Consider the following 16,015-nt stretch of genomic DNA (forward strand, 5'->3'; position numbering starts at 1 on the left):
ATCTGTAAAATGAGTCAAATGTTCTCTGTGAATATAGGGATTTGTGAGGATTAAATGAGTAAATACGTGTGAAGTCCTCACCACATAGGTCCTGGCCCAAAGTCTGAGTGTTCATTAAGCAGTAACTATTAGGATGTCCCTTCATGGCACTTATCACAATGGGCAATTCTTTTTTTTTTTTTCCACAATGGGCAATTCTATATGCACTATTTTCTTTGATTATGCTCTCTCCCCCCTACTATACTGTAAGCACCACGGAAATGGGGGAAACACCCGCTCTGCTCACCAAAGCACCTCTGTGTCCAGCACAGTGCCCGGCCTACAGTAAGTGCACAGTAACTGTTTATTAGTGTTGACTGCATAAGTTTAAAAAAAAAAAAACCTTTCTCAAAATGTGTAGCATGTGGTCAGATGGGGACAGGATAGGCGTAGGTGAGATGCAGTGTAGGAAGGGGAAGAACAGCTTAGATCTGGAAAGAAATGAACTGAAACATTCAGGGAGGGAGCTCTAGCTCCACTATGGACGCTACTGTTCCTACTCCCCCATCCCTGCTTTCCCCACTTCTTCAGTGAAGGGCATGACTAGAATGACTCAGGTACCTCACCGTTCTAACCTCTAACAGACTCAAGAGGTAAGGTTAGGGATGGCAGGCGGCTTTGAAATCCTCTGAGATGATGTCCTACAAAACCTAACAGGAAGGAACTGGGATTTTCTGAGCAGAGACCAACTTGGTTACAGTGAAGCAGCACGAAAGCCAATGAAGGCAGAGGGCCTAGAGACAAAAGCCGTCAGGAAAAAGCCATGGCCTCCAGGAGATGAAGGCGCAGGGGAGGTGCGCCAAGATGGGAAGCACAGTCAGGCCGGTCCCTGGTGATGATCACCAAGGCAACTCTTCAGTTTCAGGCCTGGGGGCTTGAGAGAATGGTGGTCCAGCTGAGACAAACAAACAGGTCTCTTCGAGGAAATTTCCTTGTAGGAAAGACAGAAAGCTAAGAGTTTGCTTACAGAGACGTTAAACCCGAGGCAATGCTCAAAGAGGGAGAGAGTGCCACAAGGACCCTCCTTGCCAGCCTTCAGCCCAGCTCACCGCCCCCACATGTCACAGTAAGATGTGTCCTCTTGCTCCTTGTCCCTGACCTATGCCACCTGCTGACCCCTCCCCCATAACTCCTGCCCTCTATAAAACCTCTCAGATTTATCAAACCCCCACCCCCGCTCCAGGCAGGCTTCCTGGATTACACCTCTTTCAGCATCTTAGTATTTCATATTTTAGTGCCTGGTTAGCACTGCAGTTTAAAAGATCAACTATCCATATCTTATACAAGTCAGATGTTCCACCTCCACAACAAAACTGGCAACACTTCTGTGCAGGGACGAAATCAGGTATTTCTTCCGCATCTTCCTCCTTCCAGGCCTTGGGCCTAGACAGTGCCAGTCTTTCAGTGGGTGCCAGCCCAGAAATCTCGCTACACTCACTGATCCTGCCGGAGACAGGCCTTCTGGCTCTCAGTGGGGAGACCACGTGGCGTCCAGCCCTGACTGGGCCTGCTCCGGGCACATGGTGCATGTCCATGGCCAGGGTTGTGGTGGCAGGGACAAGGCGTTCAAGCCAGTTTGATGAATGATATAGCAGAAGGCCACAATCCTGCCTTACCAGCTGAGAGCACAGGAGCAAACTGATTCATTAGTAGCATTTGCTATTTTGTTAAAACTGATTTTAACAATACAATTAAACTATGCAAATAAATGTAAAGGTCTCCTTTAAATCATTTTCCATAACCTCCAATTGCTCAACAGTGATATCTGGGCTGCTCCCACACAAGTACAGCTTTGTTTGTTCTAGCTGGTGAACAGTCCCTTTCTCAGGGAAGTATTGTCAAATCCATTTAAGGCAGAAAAGTAATCCAACAGGCAATCCTTGGAAAACAAGGAAAACACAGAAGAAATAAAAAAATAAAAACAAAACACCTTTCTATACCAGAGTAGGATCTAAAAACATTGCTAAGGGAACCAGAGATGAGTCTGGCACCTAGTAACTGTGATGCGACCCTAAGTGACCACGGCCAGGCCACGATCTCAGTCTGGTTCAGTGTCCTTCTGTAAAATTCAAGAGACTAAGTCTAGTGAATTAGTCAGAACAGCTCAATCCAGCCTGGATCAGAAGGGCAATATGATAACAATAAATTACCTGCGAGACAGGGGAGAGGGTGTATTGCTTTGTTATATAAAGGTTACAGAGAAAAGAGCACAACATGGAGAGCTCAGAGCCAGGGTGAGCTCAGGCGGGCCACGTGCCTCCTGAGGTCGGAGAAGCACTGGACACCACCTGGCCACAGAAACCTGAGTGCTGAACTGAACGTGCTGCTCAGAAGAGCTGACTAGTTGAGAAAGCCACTTCATCAGGCACCAAGGCCTGTATTTCAGAACAGCTGGATGCAAGTTTCTGTGTCATGGCTCTAATGCACCAAAACTCTCCTGACCCAACTCTTGCTGTGCAAAGCTAAACGCTATTGATGGTGGCTGCGCTGAAGCAATGGACTGGCGTGCCAAAGAAAAACAGAAAAGAACAAGACCAAAATATTTTTAAGTGGTTACTTAAGGTCTCCTTTAAATTATTTTCCGTAATTATCGAGCCAGCAGTCCATTGTTATTAATTCATATTCAGCCTGTTTAAGCGGCACCAGCAACGCAGGCTGAAATCAAATGCCTCGGTAATTTCCTAACTTTTGAGTGTTATTTTCTTGTCAGTTAAATTTAAAGCAGCCCATTTGTGACCACATTATACCAAGTTAATCTCATCTAAAGTGCTTCTCAAACCCTAACAGCTACACTAAGGTTTAATACTAATGAAAGCAATTTACATAAATGAAATTTATGTCAATGCATTTCATGACAAATTTTTTATTTTATAATAATTAGAGTACTTATATGATAACATCTGTTGATATTCACAGTCTAAACCTGGCAAAGATTTAAACCCACAACATTTTCCATGCATCATGTACATTATCTGTGAAAAGCAATAAAAAAAAGCAATGAATGCATTAATCATACCAATATCATCTGCAAAGCATAAATCTGAAATACCTTTCACGTCAGCTCAAACTGCTTTTTATTTTTTACACACCTGATTTTACGCCATCTGTAAAAGGGCAAGACAAAGACTTTTGAGGAAATTATATTTCTTGGCTGTTTGACTTTTACAAAATACTCAGGCAAAGTTGTGTAAACAGAAGATTTACTATACGACTAAGAAAAAACGATGCAGTTAAAAGTCCATTTTTATTAAAGGACGGTGTAATGACCACAGCGTTTTCACACTGCAGCGTGGTGTCATATTTGCATTTTTTACACCTGTTTTACATTTCCCCTCGTCTATCTATCACATGTGTTTTTACAAAAACACATCAGGCCTAAACCTATTCTATGACATAAACAGCAGAAGCAAGACTCTGAATGACAACACTTGAGGCTCTAACTTCCCTATCTTGATGGACATCAAACCAACACCCCAGCCACCACGTGACAGCATCAGCGTGTCCTCCCCAGGCTCCAGGAACGACTCAAAGTGAAAACCAGCATGAATACACCACACAGATATTCTTACCAGCTGCTTAAATTTTAGGTAAGTTTACAAAAATGCTTACCAAAAAAGTTTACATAAATGTGAGCATCTCTACTCTCTACTCCAATGATAACTATGAACACTTTCTTAGGGTTCTAGCTGGCTAACAAAGCCCATCTGTGGGCACATGTTATGAGCAAGCTACTAGTGTGATACTCAAACAAGTTTTCACTTTACCTGGCTCCTGAGCACACAGATACTAGTCTAAACTTTAAAAGCAAAATGATACTTTCTAACCTCCATGGTGCTGAAGCCTCAGGAACATTCCCACTGAAGTGTTTCTCTACCTTCATCAGGCTGTGAACAACCACTTTCCAGAGTGTCAGACGTGACATTTATATTACAGCATTACTGACTCATAGCTTTGATGCACACCGAGATGTGGTACACAACAATGAACAATAAAACCTGAACTAATTCTTGCACAAGGACAGCGCCTGAGACCTCCACCCACGTCCTCTGAGGACCGTTAAGATTTTCATTAACAGTTGTCTGTCTGCTGGTATCAACAAGCCTTTGACTTCACTAAGTGTTTCAAAATGTTAACCATAAGCCTATTACCAAATTCCTCAATAAAACATCTTTACAAAGTAAGTCAGCGACAGTAACTTTCAACTGTTTTACAGCAGGAGCTCCGGACACAGGAATAGAAACCAATTTACAAACCCCAAACTCACATATGGTGCTACTGCGGCTAGACGCACAGAAACCTCCCCCGACTGCCGCTGCTGCCACAGCCTAGGCCGTTCTGAAGGCCTCTCACCACCGCAGTGCCTGAAATCTTTTAATGGCAGCAGTTACATTAACCAAAATGTGATGAACAAGATATAGCACGAATAGAGCTTGGACCCTGCCCTGTGAGAGATACTCTACTTGGACCAGCTGTTAGACTGAACCATGTACTAACAAAAGAGCCATTTTTGTAGGTTAAACCTGGCCGAACATCAGCCAGTTCCTAAGAGTCCCTCTAACAAAACTGAATGCCCTGCAGGCAGGCCCACCTAATAAAGCATAGACAAGGTATAGGAGCTCCTCCAGGAATGCAGAGAACTACAGTTCTTTCTCACAAAGCTCATGAATCAAAAGTGTGTTCCATCACCAAGTGGAAACTCCGTATCTCCTGCACCCAGAACTCCTCATTCACTCAAAGGTACCAAAATAGGTCAGCTGCCCCATCCCCACTTTTTATCTATTCCTGATACAAGTTTCTTTCTGTGCTGAACACCAGAGGTCCAGTATCCATGAGTGAGAAATCAGACAGCCTTCCCCCATGGTGGGGGGAGGCCTCTGATGCTGCCGGGACCACCTGGCTCCTGCCCTGGAGGGCTCCACCTGCTGGCATCTTGGGTAGTTGGTGCCTGGGTTCCAAAGCTTCACCCTCAGCACCTGCTTCCAAACCATAAAATTTCCTGATTTTGTAAGCTTCCCACTTGTCCCCACATGACAGTGCCTATTAAAATGTATCTTTATGGAAGGCTCACACCCACATTTCTAACTGACATTTTGTTCTTTCAATGCAGTCACCCTGCAGTTGCCAAACACCTCAGAATACGTTTACATGTCACTTTGAGACCTCTCCCTCCTTATGTCTACACGAAGAGAAAGAAAAGCAAAACTCCTTTACAAATGCTGACCCCACCCTGAGTCTAAGCACTCCAAATGTCGAAACTTCCTGCCTCAGCCTTGGCACTGCTGTGCTCAGAGAACTCATGGAGTCTCACCATGGCCTTTGCATCGCCACTGAGGAAAGACAGTGGGCTGACGGCAACTGAAACCCACAGCCACTTCCTCCACCTATGCCATGAGGATCCCTCGGGAATTTTCACACGTATAGTCACTAAGTATCTGCACTGATCTGAGCTACCAAATGCACGTGAACTATTTGGAACTAACCATGTCTTGGAATAAAACGTCTGAAAGGAAAAAAAAAAATCTTTATAGTAAAACCTAGTATAAACCAAAGCGTTGAGAAGTAGGTTTTTCATCCAGGACAAATGAAAATCCTTCTAAAATGTGTGGTTCAATTTCTACAGCAATAAAATAAATGAATTCTAAAGCAAACTTAGGCTACCGTTTCACGTATACCCACCACATAAGCAAAGCATTTAAAAACTGTAACACCCAACAAAGGTAATCTCACTTCTGAAAGATTTATTATAAGTAAAATGACAAGACTGTGTAAAGAACTGAAAAATGTTCACACCCTACTTAGCGAACAAAACAGAACATTTTTTACCTATATATTCAGCAAAGACCAAATATATATATATGCTAACACCCAGTGTGGAGTGAAGTCTTCTAAGGGAGATGCGGGTCATCAGCTCTGCCCACAATTCCCTCCAGGGTATAAAGTCAAGGCCTGGAGAGGTGCTCTCACAGGGAGCACAGCGGGCCTCCGTAACTCTGCTAAGGGCAGGGCTGCAGTGAGGGAGACATGGGCTTAGCAAGGTGTACACACGCGTGTGGAAATGCCTGCTCACAATAAAGAAATTACAAGCCCACGGGGCTACAGTGGACATCTTGTCATATCCATTTGGCATACACAGGGAGCTGTACCTAGAAAATAAATGTGTAGATTCAGACAATGGGTAAGTATGTTTTAAAAGCTGATAAACGTCACTTAACTGCCCTGCAGAGAGGATGCGTTAGTTGACACTCCGACCTCTTCACTCCATCTCTCACATCACAGCTGCACGTCCCTCCTCACCAGCTTAGACTTCAAGGTCCAATATTCTGACCCTTTATCTGCACATGTCCCTCGTTTCCTTGCCCCCTATTCCGCCACTGCACTCTTCTGGCAAAAGTTCAGTGCTTGTTAAAAGTTCATGCAACTCAACGACAAAAAACAAACAACCTATTCCAAAAATGGGCAGAAGATCCAAATAGACATTTCTCCAAAAAAGACATACAGATGGCCAAGAGGCACATGAAAAGACGCACAAGGTCACTAATCACTAGAGAAATGCAAATGAAAACTACAATGAGGTGCCGCCTCACACCAGCCAGAACGGCCACCATGAAAACGTCCACAAATAAACGCAGAAGAGGGCGTGCAGGAAAGGGAACCCTCCCCGTTCCTACTGCTGGGGGGAATGTAAATTGGTAAAGCCACTATGACAAACAGTTTGGAGGTTCCTTAAAAAAACTAAAAACAGAGCTGCCACATGATCCGACAATCCCACTCCTAAGCATATATCTGGACAAAAAGGTAGTTCAAAAAGATACACGCACCCTACGTTCACTGCAGCACTATTCACAACAGCCAAGACATGGGAATGAGCTAAGTGTCCATCAACAGATGCAGGAATAAAGAAGATGCAGTGTATATAAAAAATGGAATACTACTCAGCTATAAAAAGAATGAAATAACGCCATGTGCAGCAACATGGATGGACCTAGAGATTATACTAAGTGAAATACATCAGAAAGAGAGAGAGAAATATCATATGCTATCACTTATATATGGAATCTAAAATATGACACAAATCTATCAACAAAACAGAAACAGACTCAGAGACGTAAAGAACAGATTTGCTGATGGGTAGGGATGGACTAGGAGTTTGAAATTAGTAGACACAAACTCATATAGAGGGTGGATAAACAACAAGGTCCTACTATACAGCACAAGAAATTATACCATGATAAACCATAATAGAAAAGAATACGAAAAATAATATGTACATAGACAAATAAAACCAAATCACTGAACAGTAAGAATACATTGTAAATCAACTGTACTTCAATAAAAGAAATTAACTTAAAAAAAACAAACACTTCAGCCTTCATTAAGCCCAACCCAGCACCTTCTCCAAGCCTGTGTAAAAACACACAGGATCTTCACCTTAAATGTTTGCCCATAAATCTCCAGTGACACTGAGAATTGCTCAGCAACCAACCACACTTCACTAGTTCCTTCACTGTCTTAGTCTCTAAGAGGACTGTTTCTTGCCCATTTTCCTATTTCCCCAGATCTCCAACACCCCTCCCTCCCACCCTGACTCATTCTCAGTTGATGACTTCACTTAAAAAAAATAGAAGCCATCAAAAGAGAAAACCACCTCTTCTTCCCAGGACAAACGTAGCAACCTACCTGCACCTGTACACGTACACTCAGCATTCCCTCCTATCACAATGGACACGGCGCGCCTGCACCTCCACCTGCTCGTTCCAGCCCACCCCATGCACGATGGTGCTCTCACAGTTGCCCTTTCTGGAGGCTCCCTGTTATCTCCAGCCTGAACTCTGACCTCCTATCTCCAGCTGCTGATTGACATCGCCACTTAGGTGTATCTCAAACCTGACATGTCCAACACAGGGATTTGTAATTCCCTACCTGATCTCTGCCCCACTTTCCTCAGCCAAGAAAATGACACCGCCCTTTACCCTACTGCTTGAGGCAGAGCCTTGGGATCATCCTTGACCCTCTCCTTCTCCCCACATCCAATCTGATAGTCTGGATTGTCCTACCTTCAAAATAAATGAGAAATCCTTCATTTCTCTCCACATTCCACTGCTATTGCCATGGTCTCCCACCATCTCTTGCCTAGCCTATTACATGGCAACTTCCACACTCTGCCTGCTGCCACTCTTGCCCTTCCACCATCTGCTCATAGCGGAACAGCCAGGGTGAGCTCTTCAGAACCATGGCACTTCTCTGCCTGCAATTCTCCAAGAGCTGTCTTTCACAGGATTAAACCCAAACTCCTTGTCAAGGTCACAAAGTTCCTGTGCTTGGCCCCTCCCTCTCTTTAACCCCTTCTCCCTTCTGTCCCCTCCAGAACGCTGGCCCCTGGCTCTTCCACGGTCACACCAAGATCCCTGCTGCTCTAGGAATCTGGTCCCTGATGTCTCTTTACCCGCAGCGCTCGCTCTCCAGTTCCTCACGTGCTGAACTCCCTTGTATTACTCAGGCCTCAGAGTCCCCTCCCCAGGCCCCTCCATCATAAACAGTGTGCTCACCTCTTCACCCCTCTCCATGCCAATACCCTGCTTTACTCTCCCTCATGACTTATCACTACCTAAAATTACACTATCTATTCATTTGTTTATTGCCTAACTTCTCCACTAGAATGGGAGCTACATGCACTTAGAATAGTGTCTGGCACAGAGGAGGTGCTTAATAAATATTCGTTAATGAGTATTACCTTTACAATAAAAATTAAACTACTTTTTAGAAATTTAAATGCGTGTACAATTGTCACATTATGAATAAACTATACATGTGGAGAAAGACTACAAGAGGATGAAAAAAAAAATGGAAGTAGTTGCAATAGGAAAATTTTTTTTATTTATACCACCCTGTTTTAATGTTATATAGCATTGCTTTATAATTTAAAATGTACCTTTTCTATATTGAAAAATAAGTGAAAGATAAGCGAGGATCTAACAGGGCCAGAGGGTCACCACTCTAAACATTAGTTGTGAAAAAGACAAATTCAGCCCAACACCTGGCAGTTGCCTGGACTATGACTGCCTCAGCCTCTAAGTTGCTAGAAGCCTTCCTGGCACTCACATCTAGGCCATGGTGTTGAAAATCAACATCAGACAGGGTTGCCCTGTGACCATGAAAGATGAGAACAAAAATAAAACCATTCCTGTAACAATGACTGTAATCGTGACAATAACAGAGTGGAATACAGAGAATCACAGACACCACTCCACAATATCTCAACACAGACAAAACATAAACACTGTCCAAATCACAAAATACCAAACCCCCACCCCCTCCCCAGGCTAATGAGAGACTGCTGCTGCTTTACCAATTCTAGCTTTGGTCCCACTGGAGTCCATTCTCCCTACAGATAAGATTTATTAAAATAGGGAGTCTAGAAGAACCCATTTTCTGACAGCATCCAACCCAGATCTAAGCCCTGATCCTTAAAGACTCCAAAATCACTAGCACCAGCCCAAATCCTGTGATAAATTTTTCCCTACACCATCCTCCTGAGATGCCCCAAGGCCCCCCGTATAGGGTGAGTGCTCTCCCTCACTGCAACCAGCAACAGCCCAACTCGTTCAGCTATGGCCATGTTCCTGGTGGTCTCTGGATGGTGGGCGCTGACACTTGTCATGACATCAGTTGCCATTACAGGCCATTACATGCTGAAGTCACAGGAGCCTGGCTGGAAAACTGACCCCAGGACATCATCTCAGGGCTGGTTCTCTGAGTATGTGCCCTGATATCAGCTGATCTTCTTGTCACCTGCCTCTTTCTCCTAAAAGGTAAGTGAAGGTAGGGTAAAAAAAAGTCAAGGTAATTAAATGTCCTGGTGAATAATATTACTGTTAATCAAGGATGCCCTGCACAGCTTCCAAAGGTACCCTGAGCACAAGGTTAAGAGTGGGGCTGGATGACTGACTCATGGGCAGAGCCTTAGGCAACACTACTCAAGTACTTTAAGCCACATGTTCAAGCCCAATAAATTAGCCCAGGCTTAAAGAAGTCAGGCTGTACACATGTAAGAATTTTAATAAGCTTGGAAAATGCTACCTAGAGCTTATGCACAAGCTTACTGTACCAATGGGATTCCCTGCCACCAGCCACAGAGTGCTAAGCCCCTGACAAGAGCCATCAAGCACGTGGGGCAGCAGGGACAAGGAGCCAGCTTGGTCCAGGCTTCCTCAGGAGTGGGAGACACAGCAGAAGGCTGGCAGCCAGATGGATGGAGAGCAGAATGGGGCGTGCAGCACAGTGGAGCCAACGGCATTTACTAGGAAAACATGTCGAAGGTTTCTTTGGTGGAAATCTGGTCCTCACACACCCTTCCAGAAACCAGCAAACACTGTAATCAATGTCTGCATTTATCCAATGCTTGTTTGTACCCAGAACTGTGTTAGGTACAATAGACAGTTATTTGAGCAAACACGGTCTCTGCCTTCTAGATGCTGACACCTAATATAAATAAAAACAATAAATCTGTCCAGAGGATTACCAAACTAACTGAACAAACATGGAACAGTCTAAAGCATGGACCTTATATAAATGCAGTGGAGTAAGAACTGAAGGCTAAGTCATGGGAGATGACTCTCTAAACAGGGTGGGGCCCTAATGGAACAGTTCCCCTGTTAAGGCTCAATCTTCAAGGTTGAAGAAAAGTTACAGCTTTCAAGAAAAGTTACAAGGGCTGACTATTGGACTTGGAGAAAATGAACCAATCAGAGAAGAGGGTGCAGCCCGGGGAATGATTTAGAGACAGAAATGCAACTATCAGGAGAAAGGAAACTCGACAACCACACAAGAAACCTAGGGGAAATCAGTCAAGCAGGTGTATGTTTCTCAACCGTTTTTACTCATGGCCCCTTGTGATAAATATAAAAAGCTGACACTCCATTCGTGTTATTTAAAATTTGAAAGGGAATTAAATATCCTAACCAACACCAAATCAGAGCAACAGTGGTTTCAGAATTTGATTTTTCCAAATCACACAAATCATCCCCTTCCCCTAGAGTTGAGAATCACCCAGTTGGGTGGCAGTAACTGTCAACAAGGAAAGAGTAATTATCACTGAATTATTTAGGAAGAAAAGATTTAGACCCTGGATCCATAGGGCACCAGACAACCAGTACTAATAGAAATAGTTACAGCCTAAGGTGACCAAAAAAAAAAAAAAAAAAAAAAACCATGGCACAAGTAAGAATATGTACTAATTACCTGATTAAAATTTTTGAAAGAGAACTCTTTGTAGATGGCATCTCTCTCACTTAATTCCAACCATCCCGCTGCTTTAAGGTCAAGTATCATCTGGCTCCTCTCCTCTGCAGTCAACTGGTGGGTACCTGCTGACTATGAAAAGAACACATTTAATACCTGAAATGTAGAGGTTTGGTTCAATTCAAATACATGTACAGCTCTTTACTTATGTAGAGATACAGAAAAAAGTGTTAAGGACAACGATTTCTAACTATCTCCGATTCTTTTGTTCTCAAAATACAAAGCTCTCAAAAGAGATAAAAACAAGACTAGCTCTGTGCAAAATAAGTTGCCTCCATGGTATGTGGGCTTATCACCCCTTACAAACGCCTCTAACTTTACAACTCAGCTTTCCTGGTTTCTTACAGATAAAGTTGAGATTGACCATTTGGACATCTTACCAAAGATCATAACCAATGGCCAACATTCCAGGACTTAGGAAACTGAGGTAACACACTCACCCAAGGAACTCTGCAAGTCCAGCAGCAGAACCAGGATTAGAACTCAGGACTCTCAACTCCTGGTCCACTCTCTTTGGATGGCCCCATATCACCTCAGCAGCCTTCAGTCCTTACTCACATGGGTCTCAACTACCTGAGCTCATCATCCCCTTTCAATTCTAGTTAAGACTGATCAATCCTCAGAGAGGAAAAAACAAATGCACATTTACAGGGGATTTTGTAAAATAACTTCTGGGCGTTCATACACCCTCTGGGCTATAGGTTAAAAAGCCCTTGCTTTAGTGGAGTGAGTTTTCTCAGAAGCATCAGTAAGACAAACTCCCTCAACCATGTGGCCACAGCACTGCCCACTTGGAAGCACTTGTACACAACTGTCCACCTTGTTCCTATTCATCCTGCTGAGGACACTCCACCCAGAGTTCTGTTAGTTAACAGGCCCACACTTGCCATGCTACTTGTTTTTTAACTGAAAGAACTCTAAGCAGCATAACAGACAGAAGGAAAGAACACCCTAGGAGAAGTCAGAAGAGGCATGTTCTCATTCTGGCGTAACTGCCCACCAGCACCTCCTGTCTTACCCGTACGCTGGGCTACTACCTGCTCAGGTGAGGGAGGGACTGGCCCCAGAAAGAATGAACTAACTTAGGGGTTCCTTATCAAAGGGCAAACAGAGGCTGAGCTGGATACTCTGCCATGAAACTTCAACTCATTCCTACTTCAGAAATCCTAAAACCCTTTATCAGTGTAATTAAGAAGGCAAAGTAAGTAAACTTAAAGACAATCTGCAAAAAGGAAAAAAGGATGCTAATGAGCCAACCTTCTAGTTTCTCTTCCTTGCTTAGTCAGCTACCCTTCCCTACAACAGGCGATAATGAGAATGCCTCTTAATTAAATAAAAACGTTTAAAGGCTTGTTATCAAAAACCACATACTATTTTAAAAAGTATCTATTCATTAGCTTTTTAATGACAGCTGTGAAAAATTTCACAGAAGACCTATTACAGGAAATTACCTAAAAATTTTAAACATTTAAATATTTTAATTCAACTAAGACTATTTTGCCAAGGAAACAGAATTATCATTAAATAGCTGCAAAGAAAACTATTAACTATGCTGTAGGTTATGCAGCAGTCACAGGGAGTCTATGGAGCATACTCTGAGCTGTTTTCCTCCTCCCTAAACCTCCACATCTCCAGTGAGGTCCATGAACTGTGGTCCCTACTTGTGTCTACCTAGGAATAGGAACCACGTACAGAACTGTAAAATGGAGTCACTTCACCCATACAACATAAACCGTCCCCTTAAGGACACACACTCTACAGAACCCTTTGTGATGGACTTAATTTTCTTTCTGTGGGAGCTATGCAGAGAGACAGGGAAAGCATAGGATCTGGGGAGCCATCTTCAATCCAAGCCTAGCTTTGTTACTTTCAGCTGTGGATGCTGAGTAAATTTTAGCCTCTCTGAATTGCAATGTTTTAGAGTGCAGATGTTACAACATACACCTGCCAAGATTTTTAAAAGGCTTAAAGAGATCTTAAGTGTGGAGGCACCCAGCATAGAGCCTGGCACGTGGCAGCCACTCCAAACGCACCTGTTTATTCACTCCTCCCCAATGCCACAACTGTACTCGATCACCAGCGCCCGAGATAGAAGTATGCCTTAGGACACGCCTAGGTGACAGTAAGCACTCAACTTGTGTTCTCACCTTAATGGCCGTGAAGCAGAATGCTTATCTTCTCCATCATCGAGTCACATTTTTTTTCTATTAAAAAAATATTCAAACTGCCAAATGGGCTCTAACAAGCAATTTAAGAAAATGAAACGGTGAGTTTAATACAACATATTCCCACTAGGTGGTGCTGCACGTTAAAACTTTCTCTCAAGTCAATTTACCCCCAATATGTTAATTTATAAAACGGGGAAACGGACCGGGCGCCTCTAGGTATTTAAAAAAAAAAAAATCAGTGTGCAACTCAAAAGATAATTTATTAGTAAATACTCCAAAAAATTAACACCGAGACAAATGAGTTAATTCAAAACTCTGGGCCCCGTTTACAGAGAGCGAGAGACGGTGCCTGCTCTCACCGAGCGGACAATCTAGACGACCCGACAAGCAGCTTTAGTCACACCACGAGTGAAGAATTTTCACAACTGCTTTGCATACTTTTTTTTTTAACACTTAAGTCGTGGTGGTTTGTTTTCTGGTTGGCAATTTCGGAAACTACGATGAAATTCAAAGCAAGAGAAAAGTGGAAGATGCTACGGCCACCCCTGTCTCAGACCAGCGCGTCGGCAGGTGCCGGGTGCCCAAACGTGGCTACCCGAAGTCCGGGGCCACTTCGGGGCCTGCCCCGGTCCCTTCACCCCTCGGCCGGCATGGCTGGGCCTCGCCCTCCTCCCGCACCGCGGGCCCTCGGCACTCACCATGGCCGCGAGGCTCTGGCTCCTGCCTCTTAGCGCCGCGAACCAGCGCCGCGTCGCCTCCCGCGTCCCCAGCGCCGCCGCCATAGCCTGGCGCCGAGGGCTGCCCGGCGCGCTGCCTGCCTGCCGCCCGCCGCCCCGGAGCCAGGGGCCGTGCGGGAAGCTCCCAGCTGCAGCCTAGACCGTCCCGCAAAGCCCTGCCCCGCCGCGCAGGCCCAGACGCAGACCAGCCCCGGAAGGTCTCCAGGAGCTTCGATGGCGGGCGCCCCTGCAGGCCTCCGCAGGCCCCCGGCGCTGTCAGCTCCGGCTTGATAGGCCTTCGGCGTCATCGCCGCTCGGGTGCCAGGTTTCCCGCCTGGTGCGGGGCGGGTAGGGGGGCTGGCGCGGCCCTGAGGATGGACCTGCGGTTCGCTTTTCGGTGTCCGGCCCTCGGGTTGTCGCTGCCTCGCCCACTGTCTGACCTCGTTGGGGCAAACAGCACCTGCGGGCTGGAGGATGTCGCGGACGGCGACAGGAAGAGATGAGCTGCAGGGGGGTCGGGGGGTGACTGGAGACCACTGCACTCTACTAGCGGTTGTGGGACAGTAAACTACAGCGATGCAAACAGGGCCTCTAAGTAGGGGAGCCACCGGTTGAATCTAAGCTCTACTTTGTTATTACTTAGCTGCCAGTGTCCTAGGCAGACTAACTCATCTTTGTCTAGATAAAATAATTTGGAAAACCTAGCTCACAGTGCTTTCTAAAAGGTAGCACACTCAATACATAGTAGGCATCCCGGAGATAACGTATGTATATATATATACATATATATATTATATATATAATATATATATTTGGACAAAAGTCTTTAGTCTTTCTTTAGTCTTTCTTTTATATATTAGTATTTTATTCTTATCGTTCCTTTTTTTATATATATAATTCACATACCATAAAATTCATCCCTTTAAAGGGTACAATTTAGTGGGTTTTAGTATATTCTTGTATTTTTTTTTTTCTAAATAGTTCAAGCAAATTAATAATATGTTTTGCAGAGAACATAGCAATATACTCAGGAATATACTTTTGAAACTATGAGAGTCCAATTAAGTTCAGCTTAGCAGCTGCTAGCATTTTGTTTTATTTCCCATGTGGACTTGGAAAAAAATAAAGCCTTTCACCTAAAATAGTCTAAAATTCAGACTTATGGCCCAACCCATCTTCTTCACTCTTGCCCACCTGATGAAAACTCAGCAGAGGAATCTTGCTGTAGACCTTCATCAAACATCACTGGTCTCAAGGCATTTATCTGAGACATTCTGGTTTCCTTTGCCTGATGCCATACATGGATATATACAAGAGCTGGAACTGTAGATTGTATTTCCAATATTTACTTTGGGCATTTGGGATCATGAAAAATGTCCTACTATGTTGCTCATTAAAGTGAGAACTGAGAAATTAACTGGTAGTTGTGAAATAACAAGTTGGAGACCCCTCATCATGTTCAGTGGTTTGCTTTCATCATTTTCCTTCCCTAATACCGCTGGACGAGACTGTGCCACGTCAGCTCTTGTCATGAAAGCATTAGCAGCAGGATGCTGGTTAGGGTCCAGGGAGAGTGATGTCCACTAACAGGGGCTGTGAATGCCCTGCCCTAACATAGAGCTCTCTTACTAGGATCTAAGTCCCTTAGCAAAGATTTACTGGGCACGTCCTCTGTTATGGACACTGTTGAGAAAAACAGCCTCCTGCTCAGTCTTTCATGTCCTGCTTGGCCACATGGACTAGGCCTTGGGCCTGGAACACTTCCTTACCAAAAAAGAGCCCACACAGCCTGTG

At 44.3% G+C, this 16,015-nt stretch overlaps 1 protein-coding gene across 4 annotated transcripts in view; it reads right to left on the reverse strand.

Moving 5' to 3' along the window:
• PCBD2 (pterin-4 alpha-carbinolamine dehydratase 2) overlaps positions 1-14,559 on the reverse strand; it is a 43,385-nt gene extending 28,826 nt beyond the window's left edge. For 2 of the 4 annotated variants that reach the window (XM_025292672.2, XM_025292673.2), the window contains exon 1: positions 11,278-11,409. Coding sequence is in view for 2 of the 4 variants with exons in the window: in XM_006042783.3 (XP_006042845.1) it covers positions 11,278-11,409; positions 14,204-14,287 (216 nt within the window). In the remaining 2 variants the exon portion in view is untranslated. Of the gene's footprint in view, positions 1-8,093; positions 8,340-11,277; positions 11,410-14,203 lie in introns of those variants that run through there. The other 2 variants (XM_006042783.3, XM_044947644.1) reach the window with 2 other exon arrangements.
• Between the last annotated feature and the right edge of the window lie 1,456 nt (positions 14,560-16,015).

Source organism: Bubalus bubalis, chromosome 9 (genome assembly GCF_019923935.1).
Source record: "Bubalus bubalis isolate 160015118507 breed Murrah chromosome 9, NDDB_SH_1, whole genome shotgun sequence".
NCBI classification, from domain to species: domain Eukaryota; kingdom Metazoa; phylum Chordata; class Mammalia; order Artiodactyla; family Bovidae; genus Bubalus; species Bubalus bubalis.